Here is a 24,916-nt window from a genome sequence, read left to right as displayed (position 1 = left end):
TGATCTGAGCTCTATAGTGAGGTTTATGATTGGTAATCGATCAGCAGGTGTAAACATTTCTACAAAACGTTTTACAATAAGGGTACAATAATGAACCATTCATTGCATTAGTGCATTAGTTAATGCAGTAATAAGCATTAACTAACTTATGGTCTGGTAATCATTTACCAATGTTGTTGGTACCAGGAATACTGGAAGAATGCTTTCTGTGAATGACCTTTAGGTGATCTTAATCCTTCCTGGATGGTTGGTGTGGTCATTTTCCCATAAGAGGAAAAGCAAAAGACAAACCAAGGGCTCAAATCAATTAAGGCATTCAAACCTATTTAAGCCAGGGTCCACTGTGTCCATTTCCCTGGAGAGGGCCCATTAGCTCAGCCTGAAGGCTAACATAACAGTCCACATGTTTCAAAAGGCCCACATGTGTCCACTTAAGTTCCATGTTGTCCAAGCTGCACTGGTGTTTCAATTACTATTCAATGAGTTTCACCTAAATCTCATTCCTTTGGTGAAGTTAAATGTAAAGCTTAGAAATATGGATGGAAAAAGGGTAGGGCAGCACGATTATGAGAAGAAGATTCCTAATACGATTATTTCGCCCGATATTGTTATTGCGATTAATGAATTATCGATTACATTTGCCAACCAGGCAAACAAGTCACAGTACTCTGTTTCATTTCATTTCCAGTGGTGGTGATTCCTCAGATCCTTGATGGACAGTCTAGACCTAGATCTAGTGCCCCTATCAACAATTCCTTAGATTTTTTAGAGCGCTTATTGCTGAGTTGTAGCGGTTTGTAATTTTACATAAATGTAACAGGAATACGAAATCAGATGTATTTATTTTTAACCCTTTTTTCGATGAATATGGTAGCTAAAGTTTGGCCAACTGATTTTGTTTGTATGGAGAAGTATATTTGCACTAAGTTTTAGTCATTTTCTGTGTAAAACATACATTTATAGGCACAGGACAGCCATTTTCTTTGCCGAAAATAATAATAATAGTTTAGAATAAGTAAAGTATTATTGTGAGCTCAACAACAACCCTGTCACGACTACGACTGAGTGACACTTTTCATGAACAACATTGGCTAAACCTATTAACAACAAGGGGCTTTCTGGACCTCCAGGGAATAATTAACGCTGGGAAGATAATAACACATAATTTAAAGCTCCCTCTAAGGGACTCATTAATAACTGTGGTGTTTTTCCTCATAAGTAATGATCACAAACCTTTGGACGGATGATGACATGGGGTCAGGTCTGAGATGATTGTATCCCTTGGCCTCATGACAGTGTCACAATAACCATGTAGCAAACAACACAGTGGAACATATTATTCTCCCAGGGATTTAAATGGATGGAATCATCAGTCTCCACAGGGGTAATCCCCAGGAGACGTTTCATCACAAGGAATTTTGGTGTCACAGTAACAGTTTGTTTTTAGTTTTTTTGTTTTCACAGATGATGATTATTTGTCGCAGAAGATGTAAAGTGTGACAAAGATTACTAGAGATACTTCAAATAAAAACAAAAAATATACTTATCATATAATTGAATCATATATATCTCCATGGATATCCCAAATATCCCTATGAAAACCTATACATTTTAATACAAATAATGTTAGAAATCTAAATCTATCGTAATCTATTTTGATTTCTATATGTGTTTCATGTTTCCTGCCCTATTTCAAAATATATATTTTAGAATTATTTATGAATTTGTAAATGAATAAATAAAAAGTCAAGCAAATAAGCCATATAACCATATAACCAACCTCTATGGTCATTTATTGTTTCTGCACAACAGGCAAAACAAGTAAAACTAGTTTTACTGAAAATGGTACTTAAATAACCTTAAAGAGAAAATAAAATCAGTATAACTACAGAAGTCTGTGCTGGAAAGAGAGAGCTCATTGGGCTGGCAATTTGTGATGCAATGACGTGATACTTCTTGTGTGTGCCGGAAGAGATCTAATCCATATTTTATTTACAATGTGATATTGGACGCTTCATGTGATGACAGGCACATTATTAAATGTCAGATAAAATGTTGAATTTAAATATCTCAATACATACAATGCATACAATACATACAATCACACACACACACATACACACACACACACACACCATCATCATCGGCGGACACTCGAGGTCGAGTATGTCTGTCCTTATGGGTCTTCAGGTGGTCGAAGAGGCCAATCCTGGACCCGCATATTTTGGGTTAATGTGGGCATAGGTGGGCAGTGGCGATTGTGGGTTTGGGTGGAACCTTTTTGGTGGAAGCAATCTCCTTTCTGCATCTGCGTTTGTCTTCTGCAGTACTATGGAGATCGACATTATACTGCGCAGCTCCATTTTGGACAAGTTGTCTCCAGGCCGCCCTGTTTGTTGCTGTGGCCTCCCAAGTCTGAAGGCCTATGTGGCACTTCTTGAGGATTGCTTTCATGTTATCTTTGAACCTTTTCTTTTGGCCTCCTGGGGCACGCTTTCCTTGAACAAGCTGTGAGTAAAGGACTTGTTTGGAAAGGCGAGAGTCAGGCATCCGAATCACGTAACCAGTCCATCTGAGCTGGTGTTGGGCGATGATGGCAGTGATGGTGGAGATGCCAGCCTCCTCCAGGACGCTGGTGTTTGTCCGTCGATCCTCCCAGATTATCCTGAGGATTCTCCATAGGTACCTCTGATGGAAGGCCTTGAATGCTCTCAAGTGCCTGCTGTATGTGGTCCAGGCTTCTGACCCATATAGGAGAGTACGGAGCAGTACCGCTTTGCAGACCAGAATTTTGGTCTTTGACTGGAGGTCGCGGGCCTCAAATACCCTTTTCTTCAGTTTGGAGTATGCCCCGCTGGCACAGCTAAGACGGTGGTGTACCTCTTCATCAATGGTGGCTTTAGATGACAGGAGGCTGCCAAGGTATGGGAAGTGGTCCACAGCTTTTAACCTGGTGTTGTCAATGGAGATGTTTGGGGGAGTGTTGCTGTTTGGTGGTGGAATGATGGAGGATTTGTCTTTTTTAGGTTGATGGCCAGACCGAGGTGTTTGTACGCTTTCGCAAAAGCAGTCAAGGTGCACTGTAGGTCCTCTTCTGAAAGGGCTACAATAGCATTCTTGTCTGCATACTGCAGCTCTGTGATGGATACGGTGGTGGTACGGCCCTTTAGCCCTGAATCTGTTCATAAGTCTGTCAGTCCTGTACATAATTTCGACTCCCTGTGGCAGCTGGTTCGATGTCAGATGGAGGGTGGCTGCAATGAAGATGGAGAACAGCATTGGAGCAATGACGCATCCCTGCTTAACTCCTGTGTCGACCCGAAATGGTTCTGTTTCGTCTCCAGAGCCAGTCAGTACAGTGGCAGACATGTTGTCATGCAGCAGCCGCAGCACTTGGATGTATTTCCCTGGGCAGCCAATTTTTGCCAGGACCAGCCAGAGGGCCGGTCCTGACAGTTGACTGAGTCAAAGGCTTTGGTGAGGTCTATGAAGGCCATGTATAAAGCTTGATTCTGTTCCCGGCACTTTTCTTGCAACTGCCGAGCAACAAAGATCATGTCCGTAGTGCCTCTGTTTGGGCGGAAACCATTCTGAGACTCAGGAAGGATGCTTTCTGACCGGGGGGTGAGTCTATTGGCCAAAACCCGAGCTAGCGCCTTCCCTATGGTGGAAAGGAGGGAAATACCGCAGTAATTCCCACAGTCCGCCTTGTCACCCTTCTTAAAGAGGGAGATGACTAAAGCATCCTTCAGCTGTGTGGGGATCTCTAACCCTTTTTTCCTATTTTCCATATTTTGAGGAGCAGGGAGTGAATGTGTTCATGGAGGACAGGTCCACCTTCTTTCAGGACCTCAGCTGAGATGCTGTCAGGCACAGCAGCCTTGTTGTTTTTCATTGTCCTGATAGCGTCCTGCACCTCTTCCAAACTGGGTGGTTCTCCCATTCTCTCAATGATGGGCAGTTGAGGGAGTTGGACCAGGGCCTCAAACTCAGGAGTGGTGTCCCTGTTCAGAAGCTCTTCATAGTGCTCCTTCCACCTGTGTGTTATTGCCTCCCTATCTTTCATCAGGGAGAGTCCATCCTTAGAGTGATATACAATACCACAGCAAATAACAATGAAGGACAGTGCAAAAACCATTGATGTAACAGACAATATAACATTGCACAAATAAAATGCATTGAGAGGCAATTGTTTTAGTAGGTAAATAATGAATCATAGCTCATAGCTAGTGTGTGTGTGTGTGTGTGTGTGTGTGTGTGTGTGTGTGTGTGTGTGTGTGTGTGTGTGTGTGTGTAAGTGTGTGTAAGAGGGGAAGGGGTGGGTGAGCAAGTAAAAATTAACTGCAACAACAGTGCAACAATAGTGCAACAGGCTATTTGATAAGTATAGTGCTTAAAGACAATGAAAATGCACGGATGCAGTAACAGGCAATACACAGACAGAATCAAACTTTTTGAGAAATACTTAATGTATTACGGAAATATAAGATTAACCATTTTCAGCAGTTTTGTGTGTGTGTGTGTGTGTGAGAGAGAGAGCAAGAGAGAGAGAGAGAGAGAGAGAGAGAGAGAGAGAGAGAGAGAGAAGAGAGAGAGAGAGAGAGAGAGAGAGAGCGAGAGGTACAATTAACTGTAGCAACACAGTGGAACACAATGTAACTAGTGCACCATCAACTTTATTAATTAAATCAAGTAGTGTTAACAGAAAATAAAAATAAAACACTGATATAAGGTGACACTTATCCAAACTCTTAAACAGAAAGGGTTATTTAATTATTTATTTTTCACATATTTTGTAGCAAACTCTTCACGGACCCCCTGGCAATGTGCCGCAGACCCCACTTTGAGAACCAAGTCATACATTTGAATAGCAATGAAAAACTAATCACATCATAAACCAAGCAACTAGCAAGCAACTGAATACCCCCCCCCCCCCCCCCCCCCCTCCCTTACATCCGTTTTTTTATCACACTCAATCTGCAGTTTTCCCAGAGGACACGTCAGAGGATGACAACAAGCGTTAGTTGGTTTGTTATTTAAAACAGTGACAGTCAGTGTAACCCTCACAGTGCCCGCCAGTAGTGTCTTAATGGTCACTCTGCCACATCTCTTCAGTGGGTGAAGATTTGAATTTCTAAATGTTATTTTAACCATTTTTCCTGAATTGTGATTGCTTACTCCTAAAACTGTAGTTTTTTTTAGCTCAATATGGAAAATGAATCCATGAGTGTAATCAATGAAATAACTCTTGACCCATTCTATATTCCACCACGAGGAAGGTACCCTATATTCTTCCTGGGTGTCATTATCTATCTGTTTGCCATATTCTGCAACATGACCTTGCTGGCTCTGATCATATTTGACAGGAAGCTGCACACTCCCATGTACTTCATCCTGTTCAGCTTGCCTCTCAATGACCTGGTGGGCATAACGGCCATGCTCCCAAAGGTGCTCTCTGACATTGTCACGGGAACCAGAAAGGTGTACTACCAGCTGTGTGTGCTGCAGGCTTTCCTCCTCCACATGTACGGAGGCGGAGTCCTGTTCATCCTGGCCGCCATGGCGTTCGATCGCTACATGGCCATCTGCATGCCACTGAGGTACCGCTCCGTGATGTCGGTCAGGACCGTGGTGTCCATCGTCTGTCTGGTGTGGGGCCTGGACTTCCTCCTCATCCTGTCCCTGTTCATCCTGCAGACCCGGCTGCCCAAGTGCAGGTCGGCCGTGATGAACGTGTTCTGTGACAACCCGTCGCTGCTGAAGCTCTCGTGCGGCAACACCGCACTCAACAACATCGTCGGCCTGCTTACCACGGCCGCCATGCAACTGCTGAGCGTATCGGTGCAGCTGTTCTCCTACATCAGGATCCTGGTCGCGTGCATTGGGTCCAGAAGGTCCGAGGCCAAGACCAAGGCAATCAACACCTGCATGTCCCAACTCATCATATTCTGCATATTTGAAATCGTGGGCACCTTCACCATTTTATCCCACAGATTCCAAAACGTCTCGTCTGACTTGCAAAAGATAATGGGCATGCTGATATTCCTTGTCAACCCTATTCTGAATCCCATCGTCTATGGGCTGAAGACGAGTGAGATAAGGAACACATTACTGGCACTGGTTAAAAATAAAAGGTCAGGCTGAGGCAGGAATGATAGTGTTGAGGTGAAGAATAGACACTTTTGTGGTCAGATGTAGGAACCATTTTTATGTTCATTATCAACACATCCTGCTGCTACTTGACTAATCTTCTCCTTTCCATTCAGATTTACGTTGTTTGTAATCCACTTCATATTAAAGTCATATCAGTGATTGATGATTGAACATGATAAGACATGGTCACACATGGTCACACTGATATTCTTATGGGAACCAATGGTCATAATAGATGAAAGAGAAATGTAGCAAAGTTTGTATAAAATACAACATAGAATTAGGAGGTTTATAAAACATGCTGTTAAATGTAATTATAACAGGAAAATAACATGAACCATTGTCCTGGACATCTGGGTATATGCGCTCATGCTGTTGACATGATGTTTTGCATATCCTAACAAACCAGATGTGGGACAAAGAGTATGTTTGTGTGTGTACAATTTTGGATATTATCTTTAACAATCCATCTATGACAAAAACTACTCTGTGATGACACAAATGTCAATAACTACTTTGGCTTGATGTTCATAGGCGTAATTCAAGGAGTATCGCTGGTTATAGTAATATACACATACATGTGGAACACATGTATGTGTGTCCCCATACCTGAGAAGAGCTGTGGTTGTATAAATTATTATATTTCCCCCAGTCCTAAATCCACTTATATATGGGTTAAAGACAAAATAACTTCAGAAAAACGTGATTCAAATGTTAAAACAAGTGAGGTTAGCCAGAAAATGATGAGGATTGTTTTTATCTGACAACATATTGACCTATAACGTTTTCATTAAAATATTGAAAGTTAAATTATTTTGAGCAAGTCTTAGTAAGGTAGATTGATAATGAAATATATCAATAAATGAGGTCTCTACTAAATCACTGTTTTCTCGTCATTACCCAGAGGTTAGGAGGTCAAGGGGATATGACACCATTGACAGGCGACCTGTCTAGGCAAATTATTGGAAATATTTGGGATAATGTACTGGAATATGACATGATCAAAACCACAAGTAACACAAAAGTAACACAATGCCTATAAAAGGAAGACATCTAACGTCTAATGTGTGTTCATGGATGTGTGTGTGCAATAAAAGCCAACATTAAGGAAAGGTTTTTATTTTGTGATAAATATGCTTTACATCTTTCAATTCATCCCAATTAACATGCCCTGAGCCCCAATGAACCTGTAGAGGTGGGAATCTCTTGGCACCTCATGTTTCGATTAGATTCAGGTCAACGATTCGACTCTAAAATGATTATCGATGCATCTCGATGCATCTTGATGCAGCAATTTTTTATTTTTATTTCCATGCAGGATTTTTTAAAATATTTTTTGTATTATATTTTTATATAGATACACATCAGAGTTTGCTAATCACTTCCTACTTGTGTCATGATCATTAAAGACAATCAACAGATGAATTACCTTATCTAATATTTTATATTTGATAAAGTCGGTTCCTCGCAGAGAACAGACAGGCAGAAAGGAGTTTTCTGTAGCGCTCTGCAGCAGGCAAACAAATTATTATTATTATTATTATTTATTAAATTTCCTCCTCATCCTCATCCTCATCCGCTTATCCGGGGTTGGGTCGCGGGGGCAGCAGCTCAAGCAGGGGGCCCCAGACTTCCCTTTCCCGGGCCACATTGACCAGCTCTGACGGGGGGATCCCGAGGCGTTCCCAGGCCAGTGTTGAGATATAATCTCTCCACCTAGTCCTGGGTCTTCCCCGGGGTCTCCTCCCCACTGGTCGTGCCTGGAACACCTCCCAAGGGAGGCGTCCAGTGGGCATCCTTACCAGATGCCCGAACCACCTCAACTGACTCCTTTCTAAGCAAAGGAGCAGCGGCTCTAATCCGAGTTCCTCCCGGATGACTGAACTTCTCACCCTATCCCTAAGGGAGAAACCAGCCACCGTCCTGAGAAAACTCATCTCGGCCGCTTGTATCCGCGATCTCGTCCTTTCGGTCATCACCCATCCCTCATGACCATAGGTGAGGATAGGAACGAAGATCGACCAGTAGATCGAGAGCTTTGCCTTGCGGCTCAGCTCTCTTTTCATCACAACAGTGCGGTAAAGCGATTTATTAAATTTGTTTCAGATTATAAATTTTTCTGCATCAGGACAGAATCGTTCTAGAGAGAATCGCGATGCATCGAAGAATCTATTCTTTTTCCCACCCCTAATTAACTGACCCTCACACCAGATTAACTAGCCGTAAAAAAACATTAAACTGATCCCAAGACACAATTTAATGGCCCTAAGGCGGAACACCATGTCACAATACCAATGGGCGTTCCTTTTGACAAATAATAAAAATAGCTAATATCTTCCAATCAGCTCTGCATCCGCAATGCTGCATCCTAGTCCCTGGTTGCTTATCTAAAAGTAAGATGCTTGTGGAAGGAGAGAGAGTATTCAGCAATGAGTGTCACACTGAGGCTTGAGGAGTTTTCTAATGGTCTTACTGTTCTGTTGCCTGTTAGACTACCACTATTTAAGTTACTAGTGCAGTGTTCGGAACAGGGAGATTGCTTGGCGTCGGGTGTTGCTTCAGAAACAGCTTTCTTGTTTACCTCTCATCCAAACATCTTCCCACTCGACACTGCAGTTCATTTGAGCCTCAGCAAAACCGTCATCAAGTGTGAAATCGATCGGGTGTATGGTTGTCGAGAAATCGAAGGACAGACAGAGACTCCTTCTGTTAGTTAGATGATATCATGTTGTGTTCTATTTAGGGCTGTCAAACGATTACAATTTTTAATCGTGATTAATCTGATAATATTGGTGAGTTAACTTGCCATTAATCACATTTTTTAAATTATATTTTAAATCCATTCCAATTGAAGTTAAATTAGATTATCAAATGGAATGAGACATTATCATTCATACCAAATGTACTTAATAAGCAAAAACTAGACCAAGTGATCTTGAGGGAGTTTTATTGACTCACTCAGTGTGGGTTGAATATGAACCTTATGGAACACCACAGATTTGGGAAATGTAAACAGGCAGTTACTTAGCACAATTGGAAACCAACAGTGACTACAAGTGTTAGTTAAATTCAAATAGGCAGCCCCAGAGATGTGGGAATTGTAAACAGGCTGTCACTTACTGCAATTGTAATTAGGCATTCACTACCTGCAAGTGTAATTGAATGTAAAGTAAGTGGAACTAAAAACTAAAAATAATTCTGATATGAATCTTGACATTCTGTATTAAATTAAATTAAATAAGATTGCGTTCACACATTATTACTGTGGTCATTTTTACAGCCCTAGTTATATTACTTTATTATGAATCCTCATACTGCTATGATTAACCTTTTTTTCTTTTATTTCTTCTAGGAAGAGCCCGTTCTTTGGAAAGAAAAGCAACCCAACAATGAACACAAGCGATCCGCTAAGTAACTGGGCTATGCAACTAACACTACAGTCATTAGACCTACTGCCTGGCCACGAATACCCAGTTTTTGTCTTAGGAACGCTGACATATATGACCATTTTGTTCTGCAATACACTGCTGTTTGCAACGATTGTCTTCACAAAGAGTTTGCATAAGCCCATGTTCCTCCTGCTGTTAAACCTGCCAGTAATGGACATGATTGGAGCCACTGCTTTTCTACCACAGCTTGTAATCAGCATTTTGACCAAGAACCGCTCTATTTCCTACCCTGGGTGCCTCACTCAGGCTTTTCTCCTTCACTTCTACGGTGCAGGAAACTTCTTGTTTCTAACAGCAATGGCCTATGACAGGTATGTCGCCATATGCTTGCCCCTTAGGTACAACTCTATAATGAATCCGAAAACTTTAATGAGACTCATCATTGCCATTTGGTTTGCAGAGATTTTGTTTTTAATAGTGTTGTTTTCTCTAGTCACAAGGTTCAGAATTTGCAGGACTAATATTGTGGATATTTTCTGCAACAATCCAGCTATGACAAAACTAATCTGTGCTGACACAAAGGTGAATAACTACTATGGCCTGATTTTCACTGGCGTAATTCACGGTATACCGCTGGTTATAATAATGTACACATACATCCAGATCTTGTTGACTTGTGTGATGACGAAGCAGTCTGATGCGAGAGGGAAAGCTCTCCAAACATGTGGAACACATCTGGTGGTTTTTTTATTCTTTGAATTCACTGCTGCCATCACTTTGATCTCTCACAGATTTGAGAGTGCGTCCACATACCTGAGAAGAGTTGCGGGTGTATCAGTTCTTATATTTCCCCCAGTACTAAATCCACTTATGTATGGGTTAAAAACAAAAGAACTTCAGAAAAGCATGATTAAAATGTATAAAAGAGTGAGGTTAGCCTACAAATGACAAGAAAAAATATTATTTCCATCACATATTATTAGTGTGTTTTCAAAGAAAGCCACAATATTGTTATCAAGTGCCTATATTTTTCTTTTTCTACCTCCCTATTTTGCATAATTATCAGCTCCAACCATTTTTGGGATTGCAGACTTTTTAAAATAGTCATTTTTATATTAGTATTATTAGATTTTGAAATCAAATGAGTCAAAAGTCAAAAAGTCACCCACACTCCAAAGCTGAACAACTGAAAATTGCCAAATTTAATAGATTGGCCACGCCCCCCACTACATTTTATTAAAAAATCGAAAACCTGGTATCCGGCCAATCCGGGCCTCATTTGACATGGTGAATCATTTTGACTTTGAAACGATTGTAAAAACTGACCCATAAACTCAAATTACCAAAAATGCCCATTGGATTGTATGCAAATAAGCAAGTCATGAATCAATGAAATATATATTGACCTAAATTTAAATTGATTTAATATGAATTGATCAACATATAGTAAACATACTTGTTCATGTTTTACATTTTTTAGCTTTCATATTTTGCACAAACATTATTGTATGCTTGATTATTGATTAATTACTTATTAATTTGGTATTTAAATAATAAATTATTCTCACAATTATTCACAACACATTTAATGAAATATATTTTTAATTTGATATTACATATTTGAGAACAAATTCACTAAGAATGTGTTGGTATGAGATTTTTTGACATTGAGAAGATTGATCAATATATTGAAAAAGGTAGAGTAAATGTTGGGTATTCAAATACTTTAAATCCTCACCAGATAAATTTCAATCACTTTGTCGCGCAATCATCGCTTGGAAGAGATCTTGTAGAAGAGACATGTTTTTGGAGGAAATAATGAATAACAACAGAAGGAGTCTTACCGTACATTGGCCTAACCAGCTAATGTTCAGTTCCCACCAAAGTGCCTCCATCAACTTTACTCAGACATGAGTGTGCTTTTAATTTCTGCATGTTTCCCCCCTGAACAATATATTTGGGTCTGTCTTTATGTGTTAAGGTTCACTAAATAAAACCAGTCAAAAAAAAATATTGTGACAAATCAGAACCATTAAACTTGAAAATATCATATATCAACACTTTTTCGGAATTCTTAATAATAAATGGAGAATCAAACATAGAGCAAGTATATAATAAAGCAAGTATATCTGTAAAAATGTGTTTTAAGAGTTGGGGGAAGAGTAGTCTGGTAGGTGATATATTTGACCTCAGGGCCAGCTGAAAGTTTCTGGGTACAGAATAAAAGTGTCTACAGCCTTCCTGTGAGCAGCCTTGAGTAAGATTCCCAAACCAATCTGATTATTAACATTTAATTATTCAATAAAAAAATGTAAAAATTGTAATCTCTTTGGATAAAAGCGCACAGAGATCCATGTAGACCATAGCAACAAACTACATAGAGCAAGACCATAACAGGAAGACTGGGATAGACACACATGGCTGTAACACATGGTTCCTCTCCCATGGTAAGTACACATACCCTGTCAAAGTCTACCCTGTCCAACAGGTCATCCCATTTACTTATTAGGATAATTTCTGTGAAAGGTCCATCTATTTACTATTGAGGCATTTAGCACATGCTTTACTCCAAATCCATTTAGAATGAATTCAGATAGGCCTACATGTCATTAAGGAGCAGGCAGGGTTTCCCAATCTTACAGAAGGATGTCTACAGGTAGGCTGCGGACATTAGGGATGGAACCCAGAACCTCTCTAATGGGAATTGAACCAATCTGACCAACTGTAAATTCAGCTTCATAGCTGTAGCTCTATCCAATTGGCTAGCCACTGACTTGAGTTAAGCCCCCCCACCCTGGTCTGTTTGTTTTGTATTTCTCTCCTGAGTCTCCCTGGTTCTCACATGACCATAAAATAACTGTCCTGGAGCACTGCATTGGCAGAACATATATTTACTGAACATGCATGGTATCAATTAAAGTTGACATAAGTACTATCCAGTGTAACAGGTAAGATACCAAGAGGATAGCAATGAATGAATCGAGCTGATTGAAGTGTTAACTAAGATATTGTGACTTCTCTCCCGGAAAATTAAATTCCTTGACAACTAAGAACATACAATAATGAAAATAAATGTTACCTCTGGTCACTGGACATTGGAGCTGACGATGGAATCGGCGAAGCGGCTGCCCGCTTTGCTCGTACCTAAAACCGCCACTGGTCAGATGCAAGAGGGAAAGCTCTCTAAACATGTGGAACACATCTGGTTGTTTTTTTATTCTTTCAATTCATTTGTATCATCGTTTTGATGGCTCACAGATTTGAAAGTGTGTCCCAGTTATTGTTGGGTGTATCAGTTATTGTATTTCCCCCAGTACTCAATCCACGTGAGTGCTGGGGTCCGAGGTCCCCCTTGGTGGCCACTAATGTTATGATATGTGCAAGCATAGGGTAGTGCATTACCTATCACCCATCATCCAATTATGAAGGTATAATATGTCATTCCTGCAGCAAGGGGTCTCTCAATAAAACCAATAACAAAATATGTAGATTGATGATGTTGTGAAGTAGCCTGGGAACATGGGAGTTGTTGTCTTCACCACCATTACTGGTGAAAATCTATCTGATATGATTCAGACAGAAATCATGCTTACGAATGAGTTAATATATTAATGTGTTATTCACGTTATGTGTAGTCAAGATTATTAAGGTAACGTAATTTCATTCTAATGAAATAGCCACAAGTAACATAACATTAACTTGCTTACTAACTTAAATGAGTCAAGTTCCTCAACAGCTGTAGATAATGTTACATGGTGAATTTAATCATGGGTTATCCCAGAGCTGTTTTGTGGTCAAAACAATCATACTAAAAATAACTTTTCGAGCAAGTTGAAAGTTGTTGTTACTTTATTACATTACAGTACACATTACTGTGTTTCCCAAATAATTACATTCCAAAATATTTAAAGTTCTGAAGATATCGGGTATTCAAAAGGTATTCACACTCAGAATAACAGCGGCCTGTGGGGACGTGGGGAGCAAAAGATCATAGTTATAACCCAGGGTTCTATCCTGGGTCCCATCCTCTTCCCTTGGTACATCAAGTCAATGGGTTTTGTCATTCACTCACATGGCCTTCCCTACTGCCGCTGTAGAGATGACACACAACAAATTCAGTTTTTTCACATTCAGAAACCCAGTTTGCAGCTTAAATATTTGTGCAACTGACCGACACCTCTCTGTTGAGAGGGGTCAACACCCCACCTACAATTCATTCTGGACAATTCTGAGCTGCTCTTGCATCTAGACTTCTGCAACTCCCTTCTGGCTGGTTTGCATGCATGTTCCATTCGTCCTCTGCTGCTCATCCAGAATGCAGCAGCCCGGCTGGTCTTCAACCTACCCTAGTTCACCCACACTACACCCCTTCACCGCACCCTGCACTGGCTACCAGTGGCTGCTCGGGTATGATTCATCCACGGTACTCTCCTACCAAGCTACAAACTGCTCCGGCCCATTCTTCATCCATGACATGGTCAAACCATACACCCAAGCCTGTACACTTTGCTCTATGGCTCGCTACTGCCTCACTACACAGGGACCCAAGCTGCCACTCAACAAAACCTTGATTCTTTGCTGTTCTGGCTCAACAATGGTGGACGAGCGACCCGCTTACATCGGGACAGCTACACCCTAAGAATCTTCTGCCCCAGGCTGAAACCTTATCTGTTCAGACTGCATCTTGGACCAAAAATAAATAAATAAATATTATCTATCTCTTGTAGATTGCATGGTTTATGGACTTTATGTCCTCAAATGATTCTTGCACTTTTTGGGGGATTTCTTCATTGTTGAATGCACTTCTTGTAAGTCTCTCTGGAAGGAAGCTGTGTCCTGAGTCCTGTTTGTCTTGTCTAGTATATACCTGCCGAGGTGAAGGGGTTTCCAAGCAAAGCTTTTTCAGCAGTATCAATCCATATTTCTACACAATAGGCGAATTACAAAGTACCCTGCTCTACACATAAGCAAAGCTAAAATGTAATAAAACCAGAGATGTCTCATGCTTAATTTTGTTTCCTAATGGATTAAAATCGCTGTTTCAAAGTGTAGTCCGCCAGCTCTTCAACAATAAAAAGCAGGTAAAAAAAACTGCACTGTGTAAAGCACCCAGACTGTATATACTGTAATACAGGTTAAATAACTTTCTATATTGTATACATTGGTGGGGACTTATTGCACGCACAAAAAAGCATCTATAAAACGTGTACATTTGCACTCACACAAGATTAAGACCGGGTATTCGAGTTTCTGGGTATTTCTGGGTATTTTCAGCATCCCTTATATTCACAGACGGTCTGTTGTCAATGTGTTTGTGTGAGAGAGAGAGAGTGAGTGTGAGAGAGGGAATCAATGAAATAAGATCTATCCACTTTAAATAGTAAAAAATGTGTCCCTGTATGGGTAACACTATGAGTTCATGGCGTCGTTAAAAAACGTTATGATGAAATCAGTCGACAGATACACTTTAGTGGCCATTAATATGCCTTGCCAATAAAAGTCTATGTGTGAAAAACATTGCAGTAGCTTGGAGCTGGCATGAGAAACTTTTCATAGGATAGTGTTAGGGTTAGTTTTTTTTTAAATAAAACTTGAAAAAGAAAATGTATCACATAATCAAGTAACACAAAAATGATACTTCTATACTTCTGTGTGTGTCTGTGTGTGTGCAATAAAATCAAACATTAAGTAAACACAATAACTCATGTTTTTATTTTGTGATTAATATACCTTACATTGTGTTGGATGACAAAACACATTTTGTAGGCTATTAATTAACCGGCTCTAAGTCCCAATGAACTTGCCCTAAGCCCCAATGAACTGCCGCACACAGAATTACATAGCCCTGAAACCCATTCAACCAGCCCCAAGACACAATTTACTGGCCCTAAGGCAGCGGTTCTCAAAGTGTGGGGCACGCCCCACTGGTGGGGAATAGAGACGTGACAGGTGGGGCGAGACAAACGGGAGGAAATTTCGCTGAAAACTCCATATTTCTTATAGGAGCGAAAGCTTGACAGTAGGGCTGGGAGATATGGACCAAAAGTCATATCTCGTATTTTCAAGCAGAGCCGTTTCTTGCTATATGTGGACTATGCGGCTGCCCCGCAGCCACCAGGGGGCCCCCAAAAACTTTTTTTTTTCCATCTATTTTTTCTTTCTATTTTATTAACGATGCATCGTGAGATCCATCGTACGATGGATCGTACAAGCATGGATCCATCGCTATCGGGAAACGGGGCCCTGGGCTGCTGCTCGGGGCAGCTCTCATTCCGATGATCAGCTTGCCTTGTTGCCACTTCTTGTGATTAGGTTGACTGTGTTTGAGTAAGATTGTGTTAGCCGTGCTGCTAGTCAATAGACTGACTTTGTGTGGTTGTTTTGTGACCTCCTTTCAGGAACTGGGCCAGGGCCCCGTTTCCCGATAACGATGGATCCATGCTCGTACGATCCATCGTACGATGGATCTCACGATGCATCGTTAATTTTAGGGGAGCGTTTCCCGAAACTCATCTTAACATGAACGCGCGTGCTCTGCTCTTACAACGTTGTAGGATTGTAACTGTCTACTGACACGGTGCTGAAATGGGCTCGGTAGGAGGGGGAGACGCAGGAATGTTGTTGGATTCAACTATATTTTGTGGCAGCAAAAAATATCTCCCCATCAAGGCCAACAGCAGAGTAGCCTACGAAAAGAATGGACTAAGATGAATGCTACAAATATTAAAACACAATTTATTAGGTCTAGGCCGACATATGCTATATCAGTCCTAATCCCGAACGCACCGTGCGTACATTGTTTCACGGCATTTTCTTCCCTGAAATAATTCCATATTAAAAAAATAAAAAATAGCATGTGTCTGTGTGACAACTAGGCCTATAGCATTTATTTAAATGTGCTGATTTCTGAAACATGCTTTGCGCCGCAAAGAGGGCAGACTTTATCTGATTCCTGCATTCCATTTCATTCATTCATTCATTCATTCAGTGATTGACGCGCCGCGCACTCTCTAGAAACTTTGGTGTCAACATTAAAAATGCAACGTTCCATTCATTCATTATCATTCAAACGCAGAGGCATTGACACTGTTATGCTATTTTAGTCCGGGAAAGGCCGCCGAGACAGGATCGCTTTTAACTCACTTTATTTGGTTAAGGTTATTGGTCTATTGTCTATCGTCTATGAAACAAAAGGAGAGGGATCGTATATAACACGCGTGGAGCGTCTCTAATCGATACGCCGCCCAAGAGATTCTGATTCTAAAATGGCGGAGTCCGAGTTAAATAGGCAGGTAGAGGTGGGCGTGATCTGTGGCTTTAAAAGCCCGCCCCCTTCATCTATGACGCAAGTCTTACAACTTATGCTATGTTTACTCAGTATTGTGGCTATGGGAGAATATTATGGCTGAAATATGTTACAACACAGCTATTGCTGTTGCTGGTCTAGATCGATTCCTGCCCATATTGTTGGGCAGGGGGTATGATGGTGCGGGCAATGTAAGCGGGAATGGCACGCATCGCAGCACAGTTTCCCGCAGCAGTCTACGTATAGAAAACCACTCTCTCAACTTGGCGATTGTGCACTCCACTAAGGTCAGGGAGTTCGTAACTGTCTAGACACGGTCCAATAAATAGTGAACTTCATCACAGCCTCACCGACGCGCCTACAGTGCTTTATGTCAAACAATCGCAACAAAAAACGCCTGCAGAAATTATCCGACACCCGCTGGTTTCAGCATGATTCATGTACAGTATGTCTTCTGTCATTGATCAATATGAGGACATTTTAACCACGATGGTTGAATCAAAATCAGAGGGAGACAGCAAGTGCTGCTCGCAAGCGACCACCCACACGAGCAATGGAATCATTTGATTTTATTATATGCCTTGTGATAGGGTTGCCTTGTGACGTGGCGTTTCATCGGTACATTTATTTTTGGAATTTTAAATTGCTGCAATAAATTATATTTGTGTTGACTTCTAACATGTCTCTGTCTTTGCTGTTTAAATCTAACAGTAGTCTACGAGTAATATATATGCGGGAACCACTGTTTTTGGCGCTATTTGGGCGAAATAGCGCCAGCTGGACATTCAGTGGTATTGGATGACGTGTTTTAATAAAACACATCCAATACGGAATGTCCAGCTGGTGACTTCACTGAGGCTATAGTAACGATGCATCCTAGTGCTTAACGAGTACCCCTGTAGGCGTCGTTAGCGAGGGTTTTAACAACGTCGTTACGTAACGATGCTTTCGGGAAACGGTCCGAAAATTCTGCGATGATCGTACGACGGTGTTAACAACGTCGTTAGGCTAACGATGCTTTCGGGAAACGGGGCCCAGGACTTACTTTTGTTGCTGATTATGTTTGCACACCTGTAGTCACTTTGTGTTAGCCTCACTAGGTTTAGGGGTGCTGTGCTGTGCTGTGCTTTTGTTTTACCTGTTAGTCCCGAATCTGGGTTTTGGTTATATTGTTTTTGATGGTTTACACAGCACCCACTTGCCCGTTTCTGATTATTGGAAATCCTTGGTTAAACTCTTTTCAAATAAATAACCCTACTTTACCAAAAAAACAACTGGTTTATGTTGCTTCCCTTTCCCCTTCCGAGCCGGGTTGTAACAAGAGCCCTTCTAACATTTAAATTTTAGTTATTTGAGTTTCTCTCTATTCCACCTCATATGGCTTTTGCCGTAGGCCTGCTTGTTATTAAAAGAGAAAACTAAGCTGAACTACGCTGAATGGATCCATCCAATGGATCCATCCATAGGACGAGGAATGAAATTGTACCGTTGCTGTTAATATCTTATTATTTAAACAAAATGTTGTGTTTCGAGAGAAACAAGATCAATATGGAGGCTTTTATAGGACTTCATTATGTACAACCCACAGAAGACGATTTGCATTTCGTCTACCGCGATTCACAAATATTTGGTAGATAGATATATAGATAAATGTATACTTTATTGATCCCCGGGGGGAAATTCCTTGAGGAAAATACAGCATAACATAACATGAGGAGAGGGGAGGCAAAAAAATAAGACAACCCCCAGACTATGTTCCTGTAGGGAGTACAGTGTGGGGACAGGAAAAAAAAACACCTCAGCAACATAAGCACATAGTCAGTACACTTACGACATGAAAACACACGACCTGCAACAGGGGAGGGGGAGGGGTAACCCAGTGCAGGCAAGCAAGGTAGTTGTGCCTCTGCCTCGTAAAATGATATCCACACGGATATTTAGCGATCAACAAATGCATTTTTGACTTGTGTCTCCAAAAATCATATCCAAACTCACTTTTAGAACAGATTAGGCCTACGACATGTGAACTCATCGATACGCATTTGTGGATCTCTTCGTGTTTTGTCCAATGTGTACAAAAGGTCTGCAAAATCTGGATGCGTACATAGCATACTCCTGCAGATGGCGACATGCAAGTTACAGGAAGTGAGTTGTAACTCACAGAACACAATTCACGTTACATGTACAACGCAGTGGCGTAGCCACGGGTGTGCACGGCTGTGTACACCAGTGTATTTCTGGCACACCTTAATATTTTCTGAATTACATCATTACAGCTATTTTTTATAATTTAAACTAAAATGTGACAGAGAATGCGGTGAGCTGCAACCAATTTCTTTATATTTGCTTGACAATTTTCATTGTACATTTCGTACACTTATACACCCAATTCCTTGTTTCAGTTTAACATAATTCCCACATTTTGATTCAGGGAGCCTGAGGTCTGAACTTCAAGTCCTGTATTCAGATCAGGACTTGCAGGGTGGCAGGGGAAAGCTGTGTGATTTCTTGGTGTTCCTTAAAGACATTGAGTTGGACAAGTGGCTCAAGTCCTACACCCATAACACAATGGGCCATGGCCATTTAAGCAGCCTAGCTCTGCTGGCCATTGAGAGGACACTGGTCAAGTCACTGGAGAATACAGCTAGTTGGTATGACAGGGTCACAGAGCATTTCCTTGAAAAGGAACATAATTTACATATACATCAATTGACAATTTATATGATGTAGGCCGAAAATGAGCTTCCCCTCTTTGAAAGGCCAGCAGCCGCTACTGATACACAGACTCCCGATCATCAAATTTAAGGTCCAACTTTTTATTTGAAATACATATTTATATTAGGGCAATTATTACAAACATTAAACAGAGTATTTACCTTTAAACTGAGCTTAAAATAATCTAGTTTAAATTACAGTTAAATTAGTTAAAGTTAAGTTACATTTGTTCATACTCTATGTTCACGTGTATATTCGTAATATAATTAATGAATAATACATTTGACAGGCATTGCAAGTTAGCATGAGCTACAACTACTTTATTGCAACGCATCAGACAAATCAAGTCTACGTGTCTCGAATTGTCCCTCTACGAATAAACCATACCAGAAAATGTATTTATACATATTTTTACCTTTGCATCCTAGTATGTCAAATCAGAAAATACCATGGATATTCATTAATAAGTCATTGATAACTTTGACACATCAAATATTATGTTTGCAATGAGGCTTTGCATTATGAAAATATTTCCAGAAATATTAAGAATGTCTCAGTTACCTTTGATGTATCATTTTCTTTTGATATATTTAAATTAAATTTAAAAAAAGTCCATTAGCTGGTTTAGTTAGTTGTTTTTTAAGTTAGCCTTGCTCTTTTAATGACTTTAAATATGTTTTTCTGAAGTTCTTTTGTGTTTAACCCATATATAAGTGGATTGAGTACTGGAGGAAATACCATAATTGCTATACCCAGGGCCCTTCTCAGGTTTGGGGACACGCTCTTAAATCTGTGAGCCATCAGAGTGATGATACAAATTAATTGTAAGAATATAAAAACCACCAGATGTGTTCCACATGTTTGGAGAGCTTTACCTCTCGCATCTGACTGCTTATTCTTCATACAAGTCAACAATATCTGAATGTATGTGTATGTTACTATGAAGGCTGGTGCAGCTTGGACTAATATGATAACGAATAAGCCATAGTTTCTATTGACACTGCTGTCTTCACAGACTAGTTTTACCAAAGAGGGATTGTTGCAGAATATATCTACTATATTATTCATACATAATTTGAACTGTGTGGTAGTACCCAACAGCACTACCATAACAAAGATGAGAGATAACCAAACAGCTACAATGGTTATTATCAAAATATTTGACGTCATTAGAGAGTGGTACCTAAGCGGCGAGCATATAGCAATATATCTGTCATAGGCCATCACAGTTAAGAATAAGAAGTCTCCTCCACCAGAGATGTGAACCAACAGAGCCTGGAGAAAACATCCAGGGTAGGAAACAGTGTGGTCCTTTGACACTATACTGTGTAACAGCTGAGGGAAAAGAGCAGTGGCTCCCATTATGTCCAGTATAGGCAGGTTTAACAGCAAGATGAACATAGGTGAATGCAAACTCTTTGTGAAGACAATTGTTGTAAACACTACTATATTACAAAACAGAATAATTAAATACGTAAGGGTCCCAAAAACAAAAGCAGGGTACATGTAGCCGGCCGGTATATTTAAGGATTCCATCGTCAGCTCCATTGTCCAGTGACCAGCGGTATCATTTATTTTCATTATTGTATGGTTATAGTTGTCAAGGAATTGAATTGTCCTGGAGAGAAAAAATCAAAGCACTCCAAGTTGAATCAAAGTTAAGTAAGTCACAATATCTTAACACTCGATATTCATTGCTAACATCTTGGTATCTTACCTGTTACACTGGATAGTACTTCTTTCATCAACTGTATTTGATACCTTGCATGTTCGGTACATTTATGTTCTGCCCATGCAGTGCTCCAGGACAGTTATTTTATAGTCATGTGAGAACCAGGGAGACCCAAGAGAGAAATACAAAACAAACAGACCAGGGTGGGGGGGCTGAACTCAAGTCAGCGGCTACCCAATCGGATAGAGGTACGTTCACACCAAAAGACACATTTGTTGCCTGGTCACGTTGTCGCCCAAGTTTTGCAGCGCGACAGATCATAATCCGTCACTGTGCAATTGTTATGTCATATTTGGAAGCTCAATCTGTAAATTTTTCCCAACAAAATCTCACCAGAAGTATCCATTTAAAGGGTTATTTTTAATTTTTTTCTTCCAGGGGGGCATGCCCCCGGACCCCCTAGCGTTGCTAGGTTACCAACTCACAGCACCACTGCTACAAAAAAATCTAGGGGAAACACTGAAGTAAGTTTAGTTATTTATTTTTTACTGTTTTGGAATGGTGGGTTAAAGTTTTTTTTATGTCATGCCACCTTGTTATGCCACCTCAAAGTTTACATTAAACATTTTTCAAGAACATACTGTATCTGTTGCATTTATTAATGTACTCTAGCCTGCTTTCCTCTTAAAATGTAACAGACTGCTGCATCGTCCCAAAATATATGAAAAAGATAGGAATCTCTACCTCAGAATTAGAAAAAATAGGGCCCCCCAAATAGTATCTTGCATAGGGCCCCCAAACAGCTAGAAACGACCCTGCATGCAATGAAATATATTTCAAGTTGTTGACCTTGAGCTTCAGAATGAAATCAGATATCTTGAATAGAGTAGTTGAAGAAATTTACCAATATAAGGCCTACCCGGAGGATGCACATTTCTGCACAGTTGCAGAGGCCTTAATCAAAAAGCACCCTTGTTTAAAAGAGCCTGGCTCATTCAATGGCTGCTATGGCTGGAAACAGCGACTGAAGTACAAAATGGGAAACTACCGGACTCAACTCAAAGTGCAGGGGTGTCCAGAGCTGTCAGTAAATTCCCTGAAATCGAAATCAACGTCAGATGCTTTCCCTGCTAAAAAGGTGAAGAGGCCAAAACGATCCGAAGCCAACTTCTATCCATCCTTCCCTACTGGAGAAACTGAGGACAGCATGGAAAAAGAGAGAATAGAACTTCTGACGGATGTCAAGATGAGGAACAATGAAAGGGTAATCACGAACAAAATGGCTTGCACGTTTGCCTACAGGCGACAAGAGGTGGTCAACCAAGAACCCAGCATTCAAGACTTTAAAGACAGGTGGCCTGCCCTGTTCCATCAGAAAGAGGTATGGTAACAATGGAACTGAAATGACACAAATTGAACAGTTTATTGACAGAATTTACATATTCAAGTAAACTTTTCGTTGCATTGACATTTTGCCTGTTGTGTATGCAGGCTTCAGTGTTTACGTTGTTAAAGCTGAGATTGATAAAACTGAGATTGTATGTGAGGTAATTTGCATGTCCTTTTTATTTATTCATTTGTCATCTGTTTTAGATCAATGCAGAGTTCTGAGGCTCATGGCTGTTCCTCTTGAGGATAAGTTCTTTGCCCAGTTAGACATCCAATCAAGTCAGCTAATCAGAGTCATCCGTGCCAAAGGTGGATCAACACGCCGAAAGACTGCTGACATCATGGACATTTTGGACCAGGTACATCTAGAGCATCAAAAGTAACAAGTTTCCTTGGTTGCTTAGAGGGTGTCACAGTACCCCTATCTATTAAAGATGCATCATCCGGGTTAGCTTAGCTCCAGCGCCGGTAGCTAAGGGGATCAATAGCGTGCCTCCGCTGGCAGCAAGAAGATGAACTAAACGACTCACTAAACGCTTCTGTTTATTTACCAAGTTATGTTATGCTCGTTATTTCTGGCACGTGTTATTTTATAACCAAATGCATACTGGTAGGAAACCGCATGGGATGTAAACAAGACGTCAGTGACTATAAGGAGCAGAAGAGAGGTTGCTGTGAAGATCCAGAACTGTATAGATTTGAACCAGAATAAGCAGAGGAGCACCTAGATGTTTTGGAAGGGGAGCTGGTGAGGAGAGAGGCTGAGGCTGATGTACTGAGTGGATACGTGGGAAAGTTTCAATAACTGCCGGTTGAGTGACAGATTATTGATAAACAGATTGTTTTAACACAATCTGTTGTACTGTCCTCTCGCCTGATATGTCAAACCTTCCAATTGATGGCAGCTCCCGGTCTACTCAAAGGCACTGGTTTGCTGTCGGCAGGTGGACAAGCCCCACATCGACACCGCTAATGACTCTCTCCTCGTCCCCAGGCTGTTAACCAGCCTCTCCTCTCCCGCTCTCCTTCCAAAACATGTAGTTTCTCCTCTGTGGTTCAAATCCATACAGTTCTGTATCTACGCAGAAACTGAAAAGCCCATCTGCGTAAGTTTGTGTATGCCCGCTGTGCTCTTTCCTACCGGTATGTATGTATGTATGTATGTATGTATGTATTTGGTTCTAAAATGACACAACGTGCCAAAAATCACGAGTGCAACATAATGTGGTAAATAAACGAGCACAAGTGTTTGGTGATTGGTTTAGTTTTATCTTCTTGCTGTAAGTGGAGGCAGGCTACATGTTCCCCATAGCTACCAGTGCTAGAGCCAAGATAACCCGGATGAGCTACCTATGCCCCTAACTTCATTAAAAATGCACGCACAGTTAAAGGGAAGGTTTCTGTTGCCTTGCAAAGTGCTAAAAATTACCTGGGAGGACACCTGTCTTCAGAGATTTTGAAGATTAAATTAATCAAGATTTTATTGTCCTAGACTGAGGACATTCATCTTCGAAGGGAGTGTGTCCTGAAAGCCCTCATCTTCTTCCTTGGCGAGGATGCAGATGACCTGATCAAGGAATATCGTGTAAGTTTCCACATCAATTTGCATGTCTGCTCATCTCATATTAATCCTGTAAAACATACAGACATTTTTGTCAACTATAATTACTGAAACCTGGTTGGATTGACTACATGTTGTATTTATAATATATGTAGTGATTCTTGCATAGAGCTACTGGTTAAAAGGTTAGTCTAGAGTCCTGCAAAACATCAAGACACACTTTGACCCTTTCACGATACCAGGCTTGGCCAATAATGAGATGTGTGGCTGAGCCTTTAAAAGGCTCCAATCCATATAGCACTATTCAGTGAAATGAAGTCGATGTGATTTTGCAGTTGTCTTTTTAATGTGAGGCGTGAATAAAAGTACAAAGTGATGACAGTGATGTTTTGTGTCATGTACTTTAGGACTCTGGACCAGAGGACGTTCAAAGGGACCTGGAGCATCTCACTGTGGCAGTGTTTGTCATTCGAAGGGACGGGGAAGGACCGCAGGAGCCACCTGAAGACATGGGCATCGTCATCGAGGGCGTGAAGGTGTTGCATGGACTGACTTCAGTTGCCTCAGCTTGTGCCCTGCTTCTAGGTTTGCTATATGCACTTAACCTAGCTTATCCCAAACCCCTTCGTTTTACTTTCGAAGTGCTCCAGAAAATCATCATGGAGCTTGATCAACACAAGATGTCCCCCAAAGTCCAAAATCTGTATGGCAGTCTTCAAAGCTCGCAGTAA

At 40.8% G+C, this 24,916-nt stretch overlaps 3 protein-coding genes and 1 pseudogene across 4 annotated transcripts; 3 read left to right on the top strand and 1 right to left on the bottom strand.

The window, feature by feature from the left end:
- Positions 1-5,208: 5,208 nt before the first annotated feature.
- On the top strand, positions 5,209-6,144 carry LOC311342633 (olfactory receptor 3A3-like; the record flags this gene model as incomplete). The annotated part of the gene is made up of 1 exon (XM_084467494.1): positions 5,209-6,144. One exon carries the CDS (start codon positions 5,209-5,211, stop codon positions 6,142-6,144), a length of 936 nt encoding a protein of 311 aa, XP_084323620.1.
- A 3,386-nt stretch (positions 6,145-9,530) lies between these two features.
- LOC311341928 (olfactory receptor 1M1-like) lies at positions 9,531-10,490 on the top strand (the record flags this gene model as incomplete). The annotated part of the gene is made up of 1 exon (XM_084466738.1): positions 9,531-10,490. The coding sequence occupies exon 1, from the start codon at positions 9,543-9,545 to the stop codon at positions 10,488-10,490; it is 948 nt and encodes a 315-aa protein (XP_084322864.1). The 5' UTR covers positions 9,531-9,542.
- An 8,951-nt stretch (positions 10,491-19,441) lies between these two features.
- Positions 19,442-21,413, bottom strand: LOC311342204 (olfactory receptor 10A3-like). Its single transcript, XM_084467016.1, has 2 exons — positions 21,281-21,413; positions 19,442-21,181 (listed from the first exon to the last, which is right to left on the bottom strand). Exons 1-2 carry the CDS (start codon positions 21,340-21,342, stop codon positions 20,203-20,205), a joined length of 1,041 nt encoding a protein of 346 aa, XP_084323142.1. The 5' UTR covers positions 21,343-21,413; the 3' UTR covers positions 19,442-20,202.
- Positions 21,414-22,271: 858 nt separating this feature from the next.
- LOC311342455 lies at positions 22,272-24,916 on the top strand (annotated as a pseudogene). Its single transcript has 4 exons — positions 22,272-22,616; positions 22,829-22,983; positions 24,117-24,209; positions 24,593-24,916. The product of its transcript is annotated as an uncharacterized misc_RNA (transcript).

This window comes from Micromesistius poutassou, assembly GCF_964030765.1.
Source record: "Micromesistius poutassou genome assembly, chromosome: 4".
Lineage (NCBI taxonomy): Eukaryota > Metazoa > Chordata > Actinopteri > Gadiformes > Gadidae > Micromesistius > Micromesistius poutassou.
This window is presented reverse-complemented; position numbering and strand designations above follow the sequence as displayed.